At 44.1% G+C, this 25,738-nt stretch overlaps 1 protein-coding gene across 1 annotated transcript in view; it reads right to left on the reverse strand.

The window, feature by feature from the left end:
- LRRC75A (leucine rich repeat containing 75A) overlaps positions 1-25,738 on the reverse strand; it is a 444,884-nt gene that overhangs the window by 213,479 nt on the left and 205,667 nt on the right. Inside the window, exon 3 of the mRNA XM_077294372.1 lies at positions 21,382-21,494. Within this exon, the coding sequence (XP_077150487.1) occupies positions 21,382-21,494 (113 nt within the window). The remainder of the gene's footprint in view (positions 1-21,381; positions 21,495-25,738) is intronic.

Below are 25,738 nucleotides of genomic sequence, written 5' to 3' on the forward strand. Positions count from 1 at the left end.
GAAAAATGTGTTGTATATCGTGATGTGTCTTCACTGTGGGAGAAAGTGCTGAGTCACATAGACACTGTATCAAGGCCTGCTTCTCATGAGTTACCACTTGAGGGAGCCCTAGAACAATTATGCACAGCATACCAAATGTATATGGAGAAGACTGACCAATACATTATTCTCCTGAAGAAACTGAATCTGCCAGAGACTTTAAAAGAATTGCAAAGTTTCCAGCAGCTTAATTCTGAAAGAGACTACACCGTACGCGACATTAAGACAAAGATAGAGGCTAAAATTGCACGGACACCAGATGCATCATCTCGCTCATCCAAATCGTCTAAGCACTCAAAACGCTCATCTAGGTCAAGTTCATCAAAATATTCCACTCTCAGCCAGCAGCTTATAAGGGCACGTGCTAAGGCAGAAACGTCTAAGATACAAGCAGCCTTTGCGCAAAAGAGAGCAGAAATGGATGCAGCCACAGCACAAAAGAGAGCAGAAATGGATGCGGATGCAGCACGCAAGGAAGCTCTGGAGAAGGAATGTGAGCACGCAACAGCCATGGCGGAGTTAAGGATCCTGGAGCGAGCTATCAGTGGGAGTCAAAGAGACAGCATCAGTTTGTGTGAAGTGGAGGCGGAGGACCCTATTGAACGCACAAGAGACTACGTGCTAAGCCAAAATGGCGAACCGCAGATCATCACTAACACTCCTGATGGCGTTCATGCTTCTCCAGGACACCAGGATGCCGATCCACTTACAGAACCCTACACTCAAGGTCAGTACAATGCTCCCAAACTTGAACTTCCTTCGTATTCCAGTATGCGCCAAGACCCTGCATCTCATCAAACTCCACAGGCTATTATCTACACGCAACCCAATATACCAGCAGGTCATTATACTATCGACAACCGCACAGTGCCAGCTCCGCATGTAGCAGAGACTATACCCACCAAACCGGTTGCTGGACTAAATGCATATGCCACTCCATACTTACCCACGTTTCAAGGCCAAGACGTCTCCACTCCTATGTACAACACCGCTCAGCCCACATTCGTGCATCCTAAGTCAGAAAGAACAGACATGTCCGACTTCGCAAGGTACATGATTCGCCGCGAACTTACTAAAACCGGTCTCACAAGGTTTGACGACCAACCTGAAAATTACAGAGGTTGGAAAAATGCCTTTAGAACCGTAACTAGTGACCTTGGCATCACTGCTGCCGAAGAGCTGGACCTGCTAATCAGATGGCTAGGACCACAATCCACAGAGCGTGTCAAGAGACTCAGGTCTGTACATACCAGTAATCCAATGGCTGGTCTCATGGCTGCATGGGAAAGACTAGAGAAAAACTTTGGCAGTCCAGAAGCCATAGAGGATGCACTGTTCAAGCGTCTACAGAGTTTTCCAAAGATATCAAGCAAGGACAGTTCAAAGTTCCTAGAGCTCAGTGACTTGCTGTTAGAGCTCCAGCTGGCCAAGGCAGACACCCACCTACCTGGCCTCAGCTACCTGGACACTGCTCGTGGAGTAAATCCCATTATCTCCAAGCTACCGTACAACATGCAAGAAAAGTGGACTACACTAGGGTCAAAATACAAGAAAGACCATCAAGTGTCATTTCCTCCATTCTCCTACTTCTGTGAGTTTATAAAAGATGTGGCAGAGCGCAAGAACGACCCAAGCTTTTCCTACCAAGAATCCAGTGGCCCAGCTTCACCTCCTTCTAAATACGTCAGCGCACGCTCGAACGACAGAAACCGCAGGGGTCCAGTGTCAGTGAAGAAGACGGATATTCTTCCCTTACCAACATCAGCCCCAGGCAAGAGTAACAAGGGTGAAAAGATAGAGAACCCAAATCGTGAATGTCCCATCCACAAGAAGCCACATCCCTTAAAAAAGTGCATCGGCTTCAGGAAGAAACCGCTCCAAGAACGCAAGGAGCTACTAAAGAAGTTCGGGGTATGCTACAGATGTTGTGCTTCTACTGAACACCTTGCTAAAGACTGTAAAGCTACAATTAAGTGCATGGAGTGTGACAGTGAGGACCACGTACAAGCGCTCCACCCATTCCGTCCTGACTCTACACTTACTCCTTCCCCCACCATGAGCCATGGCGGGGAGGACGCAGCTCAAACTGCAAGCCATACCACAATATCTTCTTCATGCACAGAAGTCTGCGGAGAAGACCTCTGGGACAAGTCCTGTGCGAAGATTTGCCTGGTGAACGTGTATCCCAACGGTCACCCAGAGAAAGCCGTGAAGGTGTACGTCCTTCTGGATGATCAGAGCAACCGATCACTTGCAAGGTCAGAACTCTTTGATATGTTTAACTTAAAGGGAAATGCTTACCCTTACACCTTAGGTACCTGCAGTGGTGTTACAGAGGTTTCTGGGAGAAGGGCCAGTGGTCTTACAGCGACATCTCTCGAGAACACCGTCGAGATACCGTTACCTACACTGGTCGAGTGCAACCAGATTCCATCCAATCGAGAAGAGATCCCAACGCCAGAGGCTGCTCTTCATCACCAACATCTCAAGGGGATAGCAAACAAGATACCAGCCCTCAACAATGCAGATATCCTGATTCTGCTTGGCAGAGACATTCTCCGGCTGCACAAGGTGCGTCAGCAAATTAACGGACCACACGATGCACCATTTGCCCAACGCTTAGATCTAGGCTGGGTAATTGTAGGCAATGTTTGCATACACAAGATGAAGAGACCTAACAACATCTCCTCTTATAAAACACACATCTTGTCAAATGGTCGCAGCACCCATTTCCAACCATGCCCACATCACTACTGGGTGAAAGAGAAAGTGAGCAACACCAAGTGGCAACAGGAATCCTTCAACAACATGAACACGCACCAGCCCTGGGATGAAAACCTCGGGTCATCAGTGTTCGACTCTACAAGTAGCGACAACAAGTCCTTGCCCACAAGCGAAGATGCAATTGACCTACTCTCCAGGACACAGGAAATGCTATCCACATCAAACCTCAGACTCCACAAGATTATCTCTAACAGTCAAGAGGTAATGAACGCGTTTCCATCTGAAGACCATGCCACAAACCTAAAGGACCTCAACTTGGGTTCCGATGTTCCTCCAACACAGCGCAGCCTTGGTCTACTGTGGGATATCAAACGGGACACCTTCACTTTCCAAGTGTCACCCTATGACAAACCCTTTACCAAACGAGGAGTCCTATCTGTCATAAATAGCATCTATGATCCTCTCGGGTTTGTAGCACCCATCACTATTCAAGGCAAGATACTGTTAAGACAGCTTACGGCCGAGAACACGGATTGGGACACCCCGCTCCCAACTCAGAAACAGCAAAGGTGGGAGGCGTGGAAGAAGTCTCTGAAGTTCTTAGAGCAACTCCAAGTCCCACGTTGTTATTCTCCAAGATCACCTTTGACTGCAATCAGAAGAGAAGTCCATATTTTCTCTGACGCATCTACAGAAGCCATAGCCGCAGTAGCTTATCTGATGACCTTAGGAGCTAACAAGGTACACTGTGGTTTCATCCTGGGTAAAGCCAAATTAACTCCAAAGCCTGCACACTCTGTACCCAGACTCGAGCTTTGCGCTGCGGTATTGGCAGTAGAAATTGCTGAAGTTGTACAAGACGAAATGGACATTACAATTGATTCCTTTACCTTCTACACTGACAGCAGGGTGGTACTCGGGTACATTCACAACCAAACAAAGCAGTTCTATATATATGTGAGCAACAGAGTAGAGCGCATCAGAAGTTTTTCTACCCCTTAGCAGTGGCATCACATCTCCACCGATTTAAACCCAGCCGACCGAGGTACAAGACTCGCAGCTGCTTCTAAGCTTGGTGACAACATGTGGTTGATGCCTCCCAGTCTCCTGTACGAAGATTTCTGTGCGAACAACACCAAAAATGCCTATGAGCTGGTGGAACCAGAATCTGACAAGGAGATAAGACAAACTATCTCTGCTCACTATACTTCAATGACATCTAGGCAAGGTTTGAAGTCTCATCGTTTTGAACGCTTTTCAAGCTGGTCCTCTGTTGTACGAACTGTAGCTCGTCTCATTCACATTGCTCGCTGTTTTACAAAGGACAAGCACTCAGGGTGCCATGGTTGGCACGTGTGTAAGAGTCTTCTTACTGCCGACGACATAGACCATGCTGAACAAGTTATCATCAGGTGTGTGCAACAAGAAGAATATTCACATGAAATTGGCAGTATTACCAAGGGAGTCAGCGTGTCCAAAAACAGCACTCTATCCGACTTGAATCCAGTAGTCGATCATCTCAAGTTTCTAAGGTAAAATTTTCTATAGGTAAATCAGACCTATACGATAAGGAGCAGAACCCTATCATCATTCCAGGTCGACATCACGTCACTACTCTGTTGATTCGGCACTATCACGAACGAGTACAGCACCAAGGCAGACATCTTACTGAAGGTGCCATCAGGTCTGCTGGCTTGTGGATCATGGGAATGAAGAGGTGCGTCTCTTCAGTTCTCCATAGATGTGTCAAGTGTCGAAGGTTACGAGGAAAACACCAACAACAACAAATGGCGAACCTCCCAGCAGATCGACTGAGCATGGACCATCCGTTTTCATATGTTGGTGTAGACGTCTTCGGGCCATGGTCGGTTGTTACCAGGAAAACCCGTGGAGGAGCCGCGAACAGTAAGCGATGGGCTGTCCTATTCACCTGTCTCAGTATGCGTGCAGTTCACATCGAGGTTATTGAATCCATGGATACCTCCAGCTTCATCAATGCCCTAAGAAGATTCTTTTCCATCCGGGGACCTGCCAAGCAACTCCGGTCCGACTGCGGCACAAACTTTGTAGGAGCCTGCAAGGAACTGCAGTTTGACAACTTCTTGTCCGACAATGGATGCACTTGGGTATTCAACCCTCCACACTCTTCACACATGGGTGGATGTTGTGAATTCTGTTTTTGGCTCCCTCTGGTGGCTACTGGTGGTACTGGCTTACTTTTGTCTTTTGTTTCCAGTGCACCTGTTCCCATCAGGGTTTGGGAGTTTCCTATTTAGTTTGGCTTCTCAGTCATTCTAGTGCCGGCAATCAATGTTATCAGAGCACCTCTGTTGCTTGCTACCTGCTCCAAGTCTGCAATTCAGCTAAGTTGGATCTTTGGTATTTTTTGTGTTTGTTTTGTCCAGCACGCATTTATTCACTCTTGCTGCTGGAAGCTCTAGTGATCTGAAATTACTACTCCGGTGTCATGAGTTGATATCGGAGTTAAAATAATTTCAGGATGGCTGATTAGGGTTTTGAGGTGACCGCGAAGTCCTCTTTTGTATTTTCTGCTATCTAGTCAGAGGGCCTCTCTTTGCTGAACCTACATTCATACTGCGTACGTGTTTTCCTCTTACCTATCCGTTATTATATGTGGGGGGCTACTATCACTTTTGGGGTTTCCCTGGAGGCAAGTCAGGTCTGTGTATTCCTCTACTAGGGGTAGCTAGATCTCCGGCTGGTGCGAGACGTCTAGGGATAAAAACGTAGGCACGCCCCCCGGCTACTGTTATTTGTGTGTTAGGTTCAGCATCGCGGTCATCTGAGTTACCATCTTCCTAGAGCTAGTCCGTTTTTGCCTAAGTCCCTGCCATTGGGAACTCTGACAGGTGGATCTTGGGAACGCATCATTGGTGTTGCACGAAGGATCCTCGACTCCATGTTGCTGGACCATAAACTTCCTCTTACTCATGAAGTTCTGGTCACCTTCCTCGCAGAAGTGTCAGCCATAATAAATGCTAGACCTTTGGTTCCAGTATCATCCGACCCCGATGCTCCAACGATACTTACTCCAGCTACACTTCTTACACAGAAGATTGGAGCTGCTACAGTTCCACCTGGGAATTTCGATAACAAGGACATTTACAAACGTCAGTGGAGGCAAGTTCAACATCTGGCTAACGTGTTTTGGCATCGCTGGAAGACCGAATATTTGCACTTGCTTCAAAACCGTCACAAATGGCAGACGCCCAGTCCCAATCTCCAAGAAGGAGACCTCGTTCTCTTAAAGGACAAAGAGGCTCATCGTAATGACTGGCCAATGGGACTTATTACCAAGGTCTTACCCAGTGAGGACGGAAAGACTCGTAAGGTAGAAGTTAAGGTGACAAAAGGGGGCTCTACCCGAACCTTCTTCCGCCCGGTCACTGAACTCGTGCTGCTTCTACGAAAGGAGGACATCACATGAACTGAACATGCTCCTGGACGTTGTTCACGGCGGGGAGCATTCCTCTTCATTCTCCAGTTTATTGAACTGTTAACATTCCCATTGGATTCTGGGTTGGTGGAAGATTTGGCATGTTTGCGGCTTCCCCAATCTGAAGATGGGTTTAATATATTTGGACTTATCTTTCGGTTTGATCTACGGGTCGACAACAACGAGTTTTGGACTTTAAAATCTTTGATGTTTATTATTGCATGCATGTTTTCTTTCTTCTTGTTTTTCAGGTTCGAACAACTTCCAAGAATTACGGACATCGTGAAATCCAAGGATTTCAGACAGGGAGTGTCATGTCTCACGACTTGAGAAATCATTTAATGTTTGCATTGCTTGTGTTCGATCCTTTCTTTCTAGGCAGAAGTTTGCCTTTCCCTGTATTTTGTCCCAACTCTCTCACTGTAGTCCTGTGATGTATGTTTGTTCACGCCCTTATTCTCCATTTTGTCATCATTCCTCTATCTGTATGCATCCTACTACATGTCCTCTGTTGAATATTCCTTTTTACCTGCTACTTTCATCATAATACAAGAGTTTCAGTTAAAGCAATCCTCTTTTCCTGGAGTCTTCTTACATGAGAACGTGGCTGAGTTAAGCTATCTGATTAATCGGTATGAACGTGAGTACAGGTGAATACGGAAGCGCCCGAAAAGAAAGGCCTATCCAGGCACCACTGCGTTCTACATATCCATGAGTCAGAATACTGTCGAAAAGGAGCTGGACCTATGGAGAGTGAGTTGAGCTCAGTTTGTTTATTTAGTGGCTGCTGAGCCTATGAGAAGAAAAAATTGAAAGGGTACAACTTCTTAAAGCGCTAGAGAATATTTTGATGCTTTATAAGAAACAGCAAATAAACAATTATACTGTAGTTCACATTACATCCATTAATTATTTCTGTGATGAAAACTGGCTCTTAGGGGGCTTGTAAAAAGATTTTGCATCTGTTTTTTTGCTCTCACACGTTTGACATTATTTTTTCACCCTTTTTTTTCATATAAGGAAATTAATGAAAATACAGAAGCCCCCTTTCCCATGTATGTGAGAGGTAAATCATGGCCAGTGTCCATCCCCATGAGTGAAAAAAGTAGAATAGTGCGGGTCCCATAATTTAACCATGTAAATAAGGAAAGAAAGAAGGAAGGAAGGGAAAGAAAGAAAGAAAGAAAGAAAGAAAGAAAGAAAGAAAGAAAGAAAGAAAGAAAGAAAGAATTTGTCACAACTTTTGTTGGGTGTCCTGGGACTTTGTTGTCGAGTGTCCTTCCCTGTCCCTAATGCTAGGGGCGCCCTAACTTGCCCTGTTCCCCAGATTACTTCTGATGGTGAAGATGCCCGGGTCACGTACCTTGCCTTAGCTCCTGAATCTGCTCTCAGTCTGTACCCTTCTCCACCCAGGGAGTAGTAGTGTACCGTTACACCAACCAGACTAATAAGGTAATACGAACAAGGGTAACAAAAAATACCAAATATACTCACACAAATATACTCACACATACAACAGAAAAAAGCAACAGGGAATGGCGGATGGGGTTAAACCAAAGTAGGAGAATAAAGGGAATTATCACACACCCAAAACCTTACAAAAGTCACAGATAAATCAACCAACCGCCTTTTCTAATAACCAGCAACAACAACCTCCATTCACGCAGCAAAACCTAATTCTGACAATGAGTGCTAGCCAGGACCCAGATTATATAGGAGATGGGAGTGGCTAACAGTGCACAGCTGAGAGCCTTAATGCAGGAAAGCTTACAGGAGCTCTTAACTGAGCAGATTAGCCTCTGCACTGCTAAAAGAAACTTGCACCATTTAATATGAAGGTGAAGTGCTTCTAATCAGTGCTGGAGTAGGAGAAATCAGATGCTCGCTCCTCTCTGTTGCGGTAAACCAGTGATACAATTTTTACAAAATATGGGCACAAATTAGGCAATTTTTACATTGTGGGAGCACATATGATGTATTATTACTGTGTGAGGGCCATAAGGAAGACTTTTTTGCAGTGGGTACAATGGTAGGCACTGTTACTATGTATGTGGCATTGAAAAAGGAGTGGTAGCAAGACAGAGTTTGTGCATAGAATTGTGTCCGCACCTCGTGGCGGTCCGGACTCAGGTAGAGATGGAAACAGAAAGCAAGAGATTGGATATAACAAGTCAGAATCTCTCTGAGAAGAGACTGCACAGGTCATGTGCACCAAACCACTGTTTTCTATGGACGATAGCGATTTTGTATGACCGAATTGGGACTAGCTTGCCTGTCTAGCTTGTCTGTCTATGCATTTTTAAGTTTATGGTTTTGTTTGCAATACTGTGCAATGAGTGGAAATAAACAATATTCAGTTTATGATATAAAAAACACTGTGCCTCCCGTGTTCAAAGAGGCTATCCGAGACAGTGAAGGCCTACAATGTATATTATTGTACATAAAATTGAGACTATGTAGCTTAGCCTTCCATGTTATTAAAGTTGCCTTATTGATATGCGGTTTCCAATGTATATATTGGTTTGGAGAGAACATGGCACAAATATACATCTTTGCACCTATACTCCTCACTTTTTTAAGATCCTACAATTTACCCTGGCTACGAGTGTTGTATTGACGCTTTACTTTAGAGAGTAGTGATGCAGCTGAAAGTTAAGCTGCAAACAACCGTTCATGAAGATAAATTGCAGCAAGACCTATGAGCCTTTAGCTACGCTTCTGCCTTTATCAAGCTTCATTCTGCATAACAAGGAGAATGGAAGATCAGAGTACAGATAAAATAACTGTTGATTTTCAGAGTACATGGCATCCGCTAATAAGAGACTGACCATTGTTACTAGAATAATTCACATTTCTTTTTCTGTCCACTACAAAAAGACAGGTCTAATTGGCCAGCATGTGTACAACTTTTTCAGAATGGTTAAATACAGAATTAAATATGATTCATTATTAATTGGGCTTCAAACCTGAACACTAAACATCCATTCTGTATCCTTATGAGAGAGCAAAATATTGGGGTATGATTTAGCATACGTTAGACTGACACAAATTTTGGTTTTCACAAAATTTTCTGCTTCAATTTTTATAGCAGCAAATATCATTATCTCTAGATTGTTATGAAGAGTGATCAAACGAATGGAAAATAATTGCAAAGTTATTCCTTGCCATGAAAGTTAACTAAAGGTACCTTCACACTGAACGATATCACTAGCGATCCGTGACGTTGCAGCGTCCTGGATAGCGATATCGTTGAGTTTGACACGCAGCAGCGATCAGGATCCTGCTGTGCCATCGTTGGTCGGAGCAGAAAGGCCAGAACTTTATTTCGTCGCTGGATCTCCCGTAGACAACGCTGAATCGGCGTGTGTGACGCCGATTCAGCGATGTCTTCACTGGTAACCAGGGTAAACATCGGGTTACTAAGCGCAGTGCCGCGCTTAGTAACCCGATGTTTACCCTGGTTACCAGCGTAAATGTAAAAAAAACAAAACACTACATACTTACATTCCGGTGTCTGTCCCCCGGCGCTGTGCTTCTCTGCACTGTGTCAGCGCCGGCCGGCCGGAAAGCAGAGCACAGCGGTGACATCACCGCTGTGCTTTCTGGCTGGCGCTTACAGTGCAGAGAAGTACGGCGCCGGGGGACAGACACCGGAATGTAAGTATGTAGTGTTTGTTTTTTTTACGTTTACGCTGGTAACCAGGGTAAACATCGGGTTACTAAGCGCGGCCCTGCGCTTAGTACCCCGATGTTTACCCTGGTTACCCGGGGACTTCGGCATCGTTGCTCGCTGGAGAGCTGTCTGTGTGACAGCTCTCCAGCGACCACACAGCGACGCTGCAGCGATCGGCATCGTTGTCTAGATCGCTGCAGCGTCGCTAAATGTGACGGTACCTTTAAACACAAAAACCCAATTTCTACTGATTTTCAGCCCCACTACTTATTTTCTCGAAAGCATTGGAGAAAGTGTTAATGAGGACAAGGTAGCTGATATCACTTTATCATGCTGATTAAATTACTACAACAGACTGATTGCTTTAGAAGTGAGCTGCTGCTTGAAATAATTGTATTCGTCTGTTACCTTCCAAAGAACCATGTGCTGTCATCATTGCTTTGCATCAATAGAGCTTTACAGGCAAGAACATTGCTGCTTGTAAAATTGTTCCTAAAGCAACAATTTATCCGATCATCTTGAATTTCAAAGACAAATGTTCAATTTCTGGAAAAAAAGCTTTAGGGTGCTCATTAGGGTGCCGAAAAAAGTCCATTAGTTACCAGGACGGTCTCTTAAATAGGATTAAGCTTTGGGGATGGTTCAACACCAGTGAAGAGATTGCTGAGGAATGGCAGAAGGAAGGTATCAGTGAATCTGTATGCACAGTTAGGCAAAGGGATTCTGGGGAGCTGTCACACAGACAGCTCTCTCCAGCGACCAACGATCAGGGGAACGACTTCGGCATCGTTGAAACTGTCTTCAACGATGCCGAAGTCCCCCTGCAGCACCCGGGTAACCAGGGTAAACATCGGGTTACTAAGCGCAGGGCCGCGCTTAGTAACCCGATGTTTACCCTGGTTACCAAAAAAAACAAACAGTACATACTCGCCTTCTGATGTCTGTCAGGTCCCTTGCCGTCTGCTTCCTGCTCTGACTGAGTGCCGCCGTACAGTGAGAGCAGAGCGCAGCGGTGACGTCACTGCTGTGCTGTGCTCTCACTGTACGGCGGCACTCAGTCAGAGCAGGAAGCAGACGGCAAGGGACCTGACGGACACCGAAAGGCGAGTATGTACTGTTTGTTTTTTTTTACATTTACGCTGGTAACCAGGGTAAACATCGGGTTACTAAGCGCGGCCCTGCGCTTAGTAACCCGATGTTTACCCTGGTTACCAGTGAAGACATCGCTGGATCGGTGTCACACACACCGATTCAGCGATGTCAGCGGGACCTCAACGACCAAAAAAAGGTCCAGGCCATTCCGACACGACCAGCGATCTCACAGCAGGGGCCTGATCGCTGGTACGTGTCACACATAGCGAGATCGCTACTGAGGTCGCTGTTGCGTCACAAAACTTGTGACTCAGCAGCGATCTCGCTAGCGATCTCGCTATGTGAGACGGGGCCTTTAGAGTCTGATATCAAATTCTGCAGGAAACACAGGGATTTGACTGGGGTAAGCTCATTTTCTCTGATGCAGTCCCCTTTAGACTGTCTGGGATATTTGGAAGAACATTGTCCGGAGAAGAAAAGATTAGCATTAAAATGAGTCCTGTGTCATGCCAACAGTAAAGCGTCCCGCGACCATTCATGTGTGGGAGGGGGTGGGCTATTCATTTAAGTTTTGTGCACATTCACAATTTTACATAAGATCACTGTCAAGTCAATGAATGGACTTAAACATCCTCCAAGAGGAATGTCTTCCAACCATCCAAGAGTAATTTGGTTATGAATGCATTTTCCAGCATGATGAAGACCATGTTGCAAGGCAAAGTGATAACTAAGTGGCTAGGGGAGGAAAATACTGACATTTTGGGTTGATGGCCAGGAAATTCCTCAGATCTCGATCCCATTGAGAACCTGTGGTCAATCCTCAAAAAGCAGATGGAGAACCTCCTGTTAAACGACCTCTGATCTGTTAATCGATCCATTAAACGACACCTCATCAGCAGTCATTTAATAGCCTTCTTAGGGTATGTTTCCACGTTCAGGAAACCTTCAGGATTTGCTGTGGATTGGACGCTGCGTACAGCCGCAGCGTCCTGATGTTATAGCATAGTGGAGAGGTTTTTATGAAATCCCGTCACCACTATGCGTGCAGGGCCGCATCCAGCTTCCCTGCATAACCGGACATGCGACGCTTCTTTATAGACTGCAGCATGTCTATTTATCTTGCGGAGATGCTTCGTCTCCGCAAGATAAATCACCCGGTCTATGAATACGATACGGTGATTCTGCATGTGTTCAATGAATACATCCGGGAATCACCGCACGTACAACAGGGGGCGGCGCTTTGGGCGGAGCGGGGCATCCGCTGCGTCCAAATCGCTGACAATATGCACCGTGGGCACATACCCTTAGAGAGGCTAGAAAACATTCTATGTGCACAGAATGATAGTTCATACAATCGCTCTGTGTGCATGTCACATCATGTTTTCGGTACCACGTCTCCTATTTATCCAGGAGAATGTGCTGCTGAGAACGATTTCTAAGCTTGTTTAAAATTCATCTAAACTAACGAACAAACATTTTGCTCGTTAATATCCAGCTCTGATAGTCGGAGAAAAGGACCATTCCAGTTCCTGAGTATCGGCCTGTCTATATGGGCCATGCACAGGCTCGGAGTGGCCCATAGGGGAACAGGGGAATTAACTGGTGGGCCCCTGTGCAGACCTAGGCCCCCAACCCCACTGTATGGGCAGTACTGGGCATAATTCATTTGATTAACTCTGTACATAAAAAAGCAGCATCTCATCATTCATTAACCACGCTACCCAGTTTATTATTATATAGCGCTATAGATAAATGTGTGAACAAGGGTAGTGTATGTCAAAAGTCATTGTTACTGGTGGGCCCTTGGCACCCCAGTCCGATACTGGCCACGCAGCTGGGTCTTATGCCTCTTTGTATGTTACTGTGTACAGAATGGGCGGCTTGGCATTATGAAGCAAGCAGAGGTAGGCTTTGTTTTGCACTAGAGGTGATATTGAATGGCATGCAGCTTGTATACTGTATATATTATACGTTATTCTAAACTGCTCCACTTTGCAGAGTTTGCAAACAATGAATTATAACCAAAGAACTTTTCTGCACCCATTGGCAGATGATAGCCATGGGTCCTATATTGAGAAACAATTTCTCTGGTTTTCACTCCTACCGGCTTAAATAGAAGTTGTATCTTCTTTGTCTCTCTAAGACCTTGGTCAACCCTTTGCCCGAGCTCTCATTACACAGCGGACCTCCTGTGTCTGCACCACGGAGGTCACAGCCATGCAGTACCTCATCGAGGGCATAATTAACCTAGTTTGTTCAGCAGTCTATGACTTCTACATGTTTGCTTTAATTTGCTAAATCTCTAAGCATAAACAGAAATTAGTAATACTAGGAAAATAATCTAAATAATGATTACTAAAGTCTAAGAAAAATACAGAGAAAAATGAAAAATAACCCATACTACTTGACTATTATCGTCACTTTTAAAGGCACAGATCCAACTAGAATATGTTATCTGTCTATGGAAAACTGACTGTAACTGTATTGTCACAACCTCAGTTGTTCCATGTTTTTCCACAAAGACATTAAGGAAAATCCATGCTCGCAGTAATTTCCATATCTCGGTTTTAGTTCACTTTGACTTCTGTAGTAATTCACCGCATATGTTATTGCTGCAAATGCGATTCTTAGAAAATTCCTTTCCTGTTACATAGTCGAAATATTTCATTTTTTCCATATTAATTTTTGTAATTTTATGCCATATTTTTCATGTTTTGGTTCCTACAATTGTCAGTCCAATGACAGAAAAGAGGTGGGGGGAAATTAGTGACAGTACTTATGGCAGTGTTATACAGAAACCCGCTGGAACAAGATGCAATAAATTTATTAAGAGGTGCCCAAACTTTACAAAATGTGGTGGATCTTGGTTTGTCCGTGCCCCACAAATGAAAATCTACACCAGCTATGAACTGACATAGATTTCCGTTATTTTTAAAGAAAATCTGTCAGCAGGATTTCACCCCCAAATTATTTATATGCACATTTAACTCCTGCAACACCTTTACATTACATGTCCTCCATTACTGAGAAACCAGCGATTGAATTGATATCCAAGTGAGGCTGAAGAGCTACAGTGTTTGTAGATGTGAAGCCTCCGTCACTCCAGCTCTATTCCTCATCCAGTGCCACCTCCTCATATTTGACTGACAGTCTCTATGTCATTTGATTTCAGGCAGCAGGACCATCTGTCAAGCAGGAAAAGGCGGCGCTGAGTGGGGAATGGAGCTGGAGTGACAGAGGCTTAAGAATTACCATAATCCTTCATCAATATTTGAATTGATATGCATGTCTAAGGTAGATCTAAAGACTCATTTCAGATCTACTTCCACCCAACAGCTACTCTGCTTGAAATCACACAGCATAAAGGCTGTCAGTCAATCAGGAGGTGACAGTACTAGGTGGGAAATAGACCTGAAGTGACAGAGGCTTCAGATTTACAAATAGTGTTTCAGACTCATTTTCGTATTAATTCAAATGCTGATTTCTCATTAAGGGTACTGTCACACTAAACGATTTACCAACGATCACGACCAGCGAAACGACCTGGCCGTGATCGTTGGTAAGTCGTTGTGTGGTCGCTGGGGAGCTGTCACACAGACCGCTCTCCAGCGACCAACGATGCCGAGGTCCCCGAGTAACCAGGGTAAACATCGGGTTACTAAGCGCAGGGCCGCGCTTAGTAACCCGATGTTTACCCTGGTTACCAGTGTAAAATGTAAAAAAACAAACAGTACATACTCACCTTCGCGTCCCCCGGCGTCCGCTTCCTGCACTGACTGAGCGCCGGCCCTAACAGCAAAGCGGTGACGTCACCGCTGTGCTCTGCTTTCACTTTACGGCCGGCAGTCAGTCAGTGCGGGAAGCGGACGGCAAGGGACCTGACGGACACCGGAATGTGAGTATGTACTGTTTTTTTTTTTTTACATTTACGATGGTAACCAGGGTAAACATCGGGTTACTAAGCGCGGCCCTGCGCTTAGTAACCCGATGTTTACCCTGGTTACAAGCGAACGCATCGTTGGATCGGTGTCACACACACCGATCCAACGATGACAGCGGGAGATCCAGCGACGAAATAAAGTTCCAAACGATCTGCTACGACGTACGATTCTCAGCGGGGTCCCTGATCGCCGCTGCGTGTCAGACACAGCGATATCGTATGGATATCGCTGGAACGTCACGGATCGTACCGTCGTAGCTACAAAAGTGCCACTGTGAGACAGTACCCTAACAGATGAATGGACTGACCATGGAAGGGTATTGCTGAATTTGTATTTGAAAGAGCTGCATGTGCATATACCATATTTTGGAGACTACAAGACGCACCCCAAATTTTAGAGTGGAAAATAGGGAATTTTTTTTTTTAAATAAAATGGTGAAGCATCTTATAGTCTGTTTTAACGGTAGCTTACCGGGTGTTGGTGGCAGTGGAGCGGATCACAGGAGGCAGCAGGGTCGCTGCCTCAGGAGGCCGGCGGCGGCAGGAGTGGAGTGACGCTGTGGGCCCCAGCTAGGAGGAGGGTGTGTTCAGGCGGTGCGAGGCTGCGGGCCCTGGGCTCTTGTATTATGTCAGCGCCGGTGAATGGAGTCCCCTTTCTCATTGATTTCCCTGCAGTGGGCTTCAGGAAATTGGCTGCCAGAGTCAACGCAAGCGCAGGTTGTGATTTTGGTAAACACCCAGGGCATTGCCCCACTCCTGCTGCCGCCAGCCTCCTGAAACAGTGACCCTACCTCCTGTGACCCCGCTCCACCACAGCCGCGCCCCCTCGATCAGTTACCTTCAGATTATAAGACACCCCACTCATATCTCTCCCAAATCTGGGGCAAAAAAGTGTGTTTTATAATCTGAAAAATACAGTATATAGTTTGGGGTTTGAAATACTGCTGATGGTTTCCCTTTAATCCAATTTATGATGGCACATTTCCTTTAAGAGGCTTCACATATTCATTGTGTTTTTGTATGGCAGGGTGTTGTTGGCGTTAAGTAATTGTGCAGATCTCTGGCATTTTACATGCTTAGATGAAAAAGCAATTACGCTTGAAATGGCGAAAACTGGAAGTCATTTCACTTTTCTTTATGTTCTAAAAAGTGGCCAAGACATAATTAAAGCAAAGCAATTAACGATGAGAGCACAGTCTATTCACAAGCACAATCTCAGATGGTTCCGCCAACAACTCACACAGTTGTGTGTGCTTGATTTGTGAACACATGCTGCATATTCATCTGGCTGCTGAGCAAGACAACCTGCTCGACAAGTGCAGGACTTAATTACATGATATTTGTCTAATGCACTGAAACATCAAAAATGATGATGATGTTCTGCAAAGCCATGCTATCAATGGAGGAAAGGCGCGAACGCTCGACCGCACTCTATTCATTGTCTAAGGAACTGCTGAAAAAGGCAAGTGGGTCTATGGCCCCATTTTTGGAATTGGTGGGGGTCCCATTGGTGGATAGGGTATACTTACCATTTTCTCAACAACCCGTTAAAGATATTATTAAATTTTCCATTTTATTTCCATAATATATATTATTGCGAGCTTTGCTGTACATTTTTAGAAATTGGATCATCTCGACATATAGTCATATTAACAGTATAATCACTTCTGATTAGATTCAGTGATAATTTTTTCACCTGGACTGAAAAGTTTTAAGCTGTGTTTATTGTGCCAGTCAGAAGATTGGACACACCTGTTCAAGCAATGGTTTTCATTGTTCTTATTGGAATGTGTACATTGTAGATTCGACTGAAAGCAGCAAAAGCACAAAGGAAAACATAAAAATGAGGATTAAAAAGAGATGTGTAAAACAAATCAGAATATGTGTAAAACCTTAGACTCTTCTAATTGGGTGTAAAATTGGGTAATGTGAGGAATCTGAGGTTTAACAGATATTCTGATTTGTTACACGCCTGTTTATTTACTCCTTGTTTCCATATGTGTTCCTTTGTGGTTTTGCTGATTTCAGTCTGAATCTACAATGTCCACATTCCAGTAAGAACAAGGAAAACAATTGCAAAAAACAGATGTGTCCAAAGTTTTATAGTCTTTACCATTTATCTTGACTTGTGCCAGGGCAGTTGGGTGATGGGCCAAGTCATAGGTTTTTAGTAAAGGCCTACTATATAAGTCTACATCTATATACACCTTTTATAAGTGTACTCAGCATTACACGTAGTCATAATATACAGTGGCATATAGCATAAGTGATGGTTGGATATGGAACCATGGATTTTTGACAAAGATCAAGGAATTTCAGCCTTACCCAACATGACAACTTTAAAATAATATACTTTCAAGTTTTAAACAGGATTCCACCTCCTTCCCACCTCCACTTCCTCTACCCTTATTCCTCAGTTCCCTCCCTTCCCCTTCTTCTTATATTCCTTTATTATCCCAAGTTCTTCCCTGTTGGTCCTTTTTTTTTATAAATGAATGTTGATACTTATTATAGTGGCTACGTCACATTGTTATGTCTGGGATGCTCCTATGGCACTTGGGACATTTCACAACTCTCGTGAGTGTCCTGTATATCCCTCCTTTTTTTCTGAGAGCCTCCTGGACAATCCGGTAAGAGTTGGCAAGCGTGAGTTTAACCTATATACACCTTTTACCAATGTAGTATATATTCTTATGCATTGGGTCATCACAACGTCTGCTGACATGACACCATCGGTGGTCATGTGTTCAACAGAAACATAGTTGGTGTTTTTTTTTCAGGATGAGCTAAAAAAAAGTTATTCTATGCCTGTATATGATTTATTATTAGTGTATAATGTTTTTTATTTTTGTACTTTGGGTTATTATCTATTGTATAATCGTCTAAGGGGCACTTCCGTCTGTTTGTCTGTCTGTCTGTCTGCCACGGAAATCCCGCGTTGCTGATTGGTCGCGGCCGGCAGGCGAAGTCGCCCCTTCCTACTCTCCGTCAGTGCCCTCTCCATACTCCCCTCCAGTCAGCACTCACACAGGGTCAATGGCTGCGTTACACAGCGTTATGCCGCGGTGTAACGCAGTCCGTTAACGCTGCTATTAACCCTGTGTGACCAACTTTTTACTATTGATGCTGCCTATGCAGCATCAATAGTAAAAAGATCTGATGTTAAAAATAATTTAAAAAAAATAAAAAATCATTATATACTCACCTTCCGGCGCCTTTCCCGCTCCTCGCGACGCTCCGGGCCATGCATTGCGGTCTCGCGAGATGAAGACGTAGCGGTCTCGTGAGACAACTATGTCATCATCTCGCGAGACGGAATGCATTCTTGGGACCGGAGCGTCACGAGGAGTATCGTTAAACGCCTCGCCTGGATCTGGGGGCCGCTGGAAGGTGAGTATATAACTATTTTTTATTTTAATTCTTTTTTTTTTTAACAGGGATATGGTGCCCACATTGCTATATACTACGTGGGCTGTGTTATATACTACGTGGGCTTAGTTATATACTGCGTGTGCTGAGTTATATACTACGTCTCTGTGCTATATACTACGTGGGCTGTGCTATATACTACATCGCTGTGCTATATACTACGTGGGCTGTGTTACATACTGCGTGAGCTGTGTTATATACTGCGTCTCTGTGCTATATACTACGTGGGCTGTGCAATATATTACGTGGCTGGGCAATATAGTACGTGGCTGTGTTATATACTACGTGAGTTGTGCTATATACTACGTGAGCTGTGCTATATACTACGTAGCTGTGCAATATACTACGTGGCTGGGCAATATACTACGTGGCTGTGTTATATACTGCGTGAGCTGTGTTATATACTACATAGCTGTGCAATATACATGGCTGGGCAATATACTATGTGGCTGTGCTATATACTACGTGGGCTGTGTTATATACTACGTGGGCTGTGCTATATACTACGTGGGCTGTTATACACTGCGTGGGCTGTGTTATATACTGCGTCTCTGTGCTATATACTACGTGGGCTGTGCAATATATTACGTGGCTGGGCAATATACTACATGGCTGTGTTATATACTACGTGAGTTGTGCTATATACTACGTGAGCTGTGCTATATACTACGTAGCTGTGCAATATATTACGTGGCTGGGCAATATACTACGTGGCTGTGTTATATACTACGTGAGTTGTGCTATATACTACGTGAGCTGTGCTATATACTACGTAGCTGTGCAATATATTACATGGCTGGGCAATATACTACGTGGCTGTGTTATATACTGCGTGAGCTGTGTTATATACTACATAGCTGTGCAATATACATGGTTTGGCAATATACTATGTGGCTGTGCTATATACTACATTGCCTGTTATGATCTGGTGACCTTGGAGCCGCATGGGACTTTCTCAGGAGTAGGTGGAACCTGTACTGACCGCAAACCCTAAACTGACACCGCAACTAGAAGTAGCCGTGGGGTGTACCTAACACATCCTAGACACCTCGACACAGCCGGAGGACTAAATACCCCTATAGATGGAAATGGGAATTCTATCTTGCCTCAGAGCAGACCCCCAAAGGATAGGCAGCCCCCCACAAATAATGACTGTGAGTATTAGAGGAAAAGACACACGCAGGCAGAAATCAGGATTTAGCAAAAGAGGCCACGCTAGCTAAATAGGAAAGGATAGGACAGAATACTAAGCGGTCAGTATTAAAACCCTAAAAATATCCACAGCAGATAATACAAAAATTCCACATCTAACTAAAGACATGGAATGTATATCTGCTTCTCCTGAAAATCCAACTTGACTGAAAATATCCAAACACAGTCTAAGCTGGACAAGAAAAAACCATGAATAGCACTGAATTGTAAAGCACACAGCATGTGTGCTGTAGAAACAAAAACCAGACACTTATCTTTGCTGAATTAGCAGCAGGGCAGGAGGAACGAGACAGAGATGCAAAACCTCCAAGAACAATGGACAACTGGCAAGGGCTAATGAATCCTGCACACCTAAATATCCCAGTCAGAGCTGCAATCAGCAGGGACACCTGCCCTGGATTGCAACCCAGGGACAACTGCATTACTATCAACAACCACCGGAGGGAACCCAAGAGCAGAATTCACAACAGTTGCCTGTGTTATATACTACGTGGGCTGTGTTATATACTACGTGGGCTGTGCTGTATACTGCGTGGGCTGTGTTATACACTGCGTGGGCTGTGCTATATACTACGTGGGCTGTTATACACTGCGTGGGCTGTGCTATATACTACGTGGGCTGTGTTATACACTGCGTGGGCTGTGCTATATACTGCGTGGGCTGTGCTATATACTACGTGGGCTGTGCTATATACTACATGGGCTGTGCTATATACTACGTGGCTGTGCTATATACTACGTGGCTGTGCTATATGCTACGTGGCTGTGTTATATGCTACGTGGCTGTGCTATATGCTATATGGGCTGTGCTATATGCTACGTGGGCTGTGTTATATACTACGTGGCCTGTGCTATATGCTATGTGGCTGTGCTATATGCTTCGTGGGCTGTGTTATATGCTACTTGGCTGTGGTATATTTCTCTGCTGTATCTGTGCATCATGAATCATGGTATGTGTTAAAGAGGGGGGCCCACTGAGACTCTTTCGCCCGGGGCCCTCAAAAACCTGGAGCCGGCCCTGGCTTCACTTCAGCGATAGGCGCAGTCCGGCCGAGAATTGGCACAGAATTTGAACCACGCTTCGCTAATTGGTCACGCCCTGCCGGCCGAATCCTGTTTATAAATTGCATTATTCTGAAAACTTCATAAATAAACTACATACATATTCTAGAATACCAGATGCGTCAGAATCGGGCCACCATCTAGTAATATATAGTGACTTATGACATCCTTAGGGCTAGGTGGGGAGTAAAATCGTAGCTTCATGTCACATCCATATACGCCTTTGAGTAAAATATACAATGTAATCCCTTTCCTATTAACATACTTTGGAAGTGCATTTACAAGTGAAATGCTATACAACCTATTACATACGTTTATGTTTAACCTCCAAGCATATTATACAGGTCTAATGCTGAAAGTGAAGAACTATATTCATCAGAAAAGTTTTCACCCCATTAATAATGATGCTGAATGATGAGAAAATGAGAGCGGCCGAGGCAGAAAAACCTCAGCGATAAAGGTTATTATAAGGAAAGAGGTTGCGAGGATATGCAGGCAGGGGATGATCCAGCACATTGTAAAAGGTTGTGAAGAGCCTACAAGGAAGTGGTGATGTAGGTTACATTAAAGATCTGGGTCACGTATGAGCCCAGGGCTTTCACAACAAGTCATGTGCATACAAAACAAGTAGGGAGGACAACAGGAGGCAAAAGAAAACAAGCAATGTGTTCAATAAAAACACTTGCAGATCCCCCGTATCAAGTTCAGATCCATGAGCTGTCAACTTTCGCTGTTTCTGGAAAGGCGACTCACCAGGCCTGCGGCTTCCGCTTCACAATACCTTGACGTTTCCACTGTGAGTGCGGGCTGAGGTGGTAAGTCAGCTGTCTGCAAACTTTCTCCATGGCCCCAAGTGAATCGCCCTCCTGCAAGAGGAACAAGAGACAAGTTCAGGGCCCATAGCATCCTTATATAGTAACTTTGCAACGTTTTTGTTGACTTTTTTCCGCAACATAAATGCTACATTTTACCGTTCCAGCAAAGCAAACATTATTTTGAAAATCTCATGCTCACGCTTGTTTTTTTCTCTTTATGTTTTCATCAGCTGCTCGACTTCTGAAAAGTCCAGCATGTCCATTCTTTCAGTGTTTAAAAAGAAAAAATGCATCAAAAACGGTACAAAAACACCAAGTGTGAACATACCCTAAGAGTCAAGAACTGGAGTTCAAAAACTCTAAGTAAAACTTTGCACTACAAGCTTCACATAATGAGATGATTATGGATCACAAGGACCCAAAAAAACGACCACCATGTCCAAATACCGATGTATAAAAAAGTTTAAATTTTATTATTTCACAACAATTGTAGAAAAAATACAAATATACATCAATATATACATGATGTATATTTGTATTTTTTCTACAATTGTTGTGAAATAATAAAATTTAAACTTTTTTATACATCGGTATTTGGACATGGTGGTCGTTTTTTTGGGTCCTTGTGATCCATAATCCTCTCTTTATATTTGATAGCGATTAGTCCTGATATGTAGTTGTCTGTTTTTGTACATTTTTTAGCATAAATAGTTTAATTATTTTTGGAATTTGTTGAAATAGTATTTATTTCGGCTATGCTGCTCATTGTTGTGTTGTTGGGTATTTACTAAGCTTCACATAATGACCACAACAAGGAAAATATCTAAGTGCCAAGAATACATTTTCACCATATTATCATAACGATATCTTTATGCAATGATCAATATTTATACTATCCATACTATAAAGTTTGCGCTGCAAATCCCTTTTCAAGCAATAGAAGAAAGAGACATAATTATTAGAAGTACAGTGAAAAAAAAAAATATATATATCCACTTGATCAATTGAAAATATCAAGATAAGAATATTGTCTTTAATATAAAATCAAATTAGTCCAAATACTGTCCTGAATAAACAGTTAAATTAGTCCAGAAAATGTCCTGCTTAAACAGTTGTGAACAAAATATTTATACTATATTTACATCATAATAAGTCAAATTGATAATATTAACAAGCCTTAACAAGTAGATGTCATGTACTTTTCCTTTCGGCACACAAGGCTGTTAAGTCTTTTTGACTGTGCGGTAAATGTGAATTACACTGTTTAAACAGTTCAAGATCGAATCATTTACCCCGTTCCTCACCACGCACATTTTCTGGTTTTTTTTTCATACATGTGATTTTAACTGTAACGCTTCCGCTTACATATTCTTTTTTTTTTTTTTTTTACAGGGCCGGGGTTATTAACAGAAATGTGGATTGACAGCAACATTTTTTTTATTAATTATTTTTTTATTTATTTATTTTACACATTTTGCCCCCCATAAATTCTTAAAACACTTTTGGGAGGTGGAGGGGGCATTTAAATATTTTGTGATTTGCATCTTATTTCCCTTGTAACTGGGGCAGGAATATTAGCCTCAGTTACAAGAGAAACGCAGCCTCCTGACTGCACTGCAGAACTGTCTAGGTCTTCTATGACCCAACAGTTCCGGACCTCTATTATTGTTGCCAACTTCATTTTCTATATTTTCTGGACAGCTTATCATAAAATCATGGACAGTCAACATTTTTTATGAACACATTGAAAAAGCATAAAAAAACCAAACATCATAATTGATCCATATCTACAGTACAGCCCACAATTCTGATGAGACATCAGCTGCATTCACTGTGAATGTAAAATGATGGGAATTACAGTCATAATAATCTGTACAAGCTTCAGCTTGAAAACATTTTTGGACGTATCAATTTTTTTTTTAAGTATAGGGGAAAAAATGCCCCATTTTTACAGCTCCCAATCCCCATTTTACTTAATTACCAAGGTGTTCAGACAAGAGTTCTATGCAGCCGCTAAAGTTCGTCCACACCAAAATCACTATACTTGGACTTTGCTTTAAGAACTGGGGCAATGTCATGCTGGAACAGAAAATGGCCTTCCCCAAACTGTTCCTACAAAGCTGGAAGAATAGAATTGTCCTAAAAGTCTTCCTATACTGAAGTATTAAGATTTCCCTTCCCTGGAATAAAAGGGTCTAGTAAGTCCCTGAAGGACAATATCTTAGTACTAGGCCTCCTCCCCCAAACTTCATAGGTGGCACAACACGGTCAGGCCGGTATCATCCTCCTGGCATTTTCCATATCCAGACCATCAGCCTACCAGATAGAGAAGTGTGATTCGTTACTCCACAAAACATGTTTCCACTACTCCAGAGTTCAGTGGTACTGTGCTTTGTACCACTAAATCCCACGCTTGGTATTGTGCTTGGTGATGTAAGACTTGCATGCAGCTATTCGTCCATGAAACCTTATGCCATGAAGTTCTCTGCACACAGATTTTGTGCTGATGTAATGCCAGATGAGGTCTGAACTCTGCAGTTACTGAGTCAGCAAAGTGTTGGTGACTTTTAGGCTTTTCAGCATCTCAGTGACCTTGTTCTGTAGCTTTAATGGGAATCTGTTAGTAAGATCACCCCTCCTTAGGCTGGTGCACATATGTGGATGGAGGTGCTGCGGAGGGCTGCGTACGTCCTCCGTAAAGCTCCGCCCACCGCCGCACCTCCTCCGGTCAGCTCCGCCTACGTCAGCATGCAGCGTGCGTACCCTATCTTTACCATTAGGTACACAGGCCATGCCGATGTATGCGGATGCCTCCGCATGCGTCATTTTGATGGTGCGGCGACCTGCGCCAAACTCAGCGAGTTGCATTTTGGTGCAGTCGTCGCACCGTCAAAATGACGCATATGGGGGCATCTGCATACATCGGCATGGCCTGCGTACCTAATGGTAAAGATAGGGTAAACACGCCGCATGCCGACGTAGGCAGAGCTGACCGGAGGAGGTGCGGCAGTGGGCGGAGCTTCACGGAGGACGTACGCAGCCCTCTGCAGCACCTCCATCCACAAATGTGAAACCAGCCTTAGACGCCTATGTAGGTCATAGCAAGCTGAATAAAATGATACCTTGTTATCTGCGATTCGATATCTTATTCAAGAAAAATCCACGTTTTTCTTATATGTAAATGAGTTTTCAGAACTATGGGCCGGACATAGATCTGCATGATAATCTGGCTCCAGAGATTATCATAAATAAAATATGGTGTTACCAGTGTGAGACGTATATTGGCCATATCAAAAATACAATCCATAAAATCATATTGTACAGATTATATAAATTTGCATTTTGCAGTGAGAAATAAGTATTTGATCCCTTACCAACCATTAAGAGTTCTGGCTCCTGCAGACCAGTTTAGACGCTCCTAATCAACTCGTTACCTGCATTATTTTTGATTTTCTATCTCTTAGGGCTGTCCCACACGTCCAGATAATTCCGGTACCGGAATAAATCGGTACCGGAGTTATCCGTGTCCGTGTGCCTGGGAACTCACGTAGGCCATACGTGCGGCACACGTGTGCCGCCCGTATGGCGAGTGGGTACCACACGGAGCGTGTGGTACCCACGCGTCTGGTACCCTGCATTGTGCTGAAGCCGCGATTCATATCTTCTGTGCAGCAGCGTTTGCTGCAGAGAAAATATGAATAATAGTGTTTAAAATAAAGATCTATGTGTCCGCCGCCCCCCCACCCCCTGTGCGCCCCCCCCCCCCGCTGTTCAGAAAATACTTACCCGCCTCCCTCGCTGCTTCCTGGTCTGGCCGCGGCTTCTAGTGTATGCGGTCACGTGGGGCCGATCATTTACAGTCATGAATATGTGGCTCCACCTCCCATAGGGGCGGAGCCGACTATTCATGATTGTAAATGAGCGGCCCCACGTGACCGCATACAGTAGGAGGCGCGGGGCAGAGAGGAAGGAGTGACAGCCAATGTGGGAGTGGGTGAGTATTTTCTGAACAGCGGGGGGGCGCACAGGGGGTGGGGGGGCGGCAGACACATAGATCTTTATTTTAAACACTATTATTAATATTTTCTCTGCAGCAAACGCTGCTGCAGGGAACATATGAATCACGGCTTCAGCACCATGTGGGGGGGACAGCGCTTACTGTAGCGCTGTCTCCTGCACGCACACGGACCCCAGACGGAGAACGTCCGTGTGAGGTCCGTGTTTTACACGGACCCATTGACTTTAATGGGTCCGTGTAATACGTGCGCTCCCACGAACACTGACATGTCTCCGTG

The sequence above is a fragment of the Ranitomeya variabilis genome, chromosome 3 (genome assembly GCF_051348905.1).
Source record: "Ranitomeya variabilis isolate aRanVar5 chromosome 3, aRanVar5.hap1, whole genome shotgun sequence".
Lineage (NCBI taxonomy): Eukaryota > Metazoa > Chordata > Amphibia > Anura > Dendrobatidae > Ranitomeya > Ranitomeya variabilis.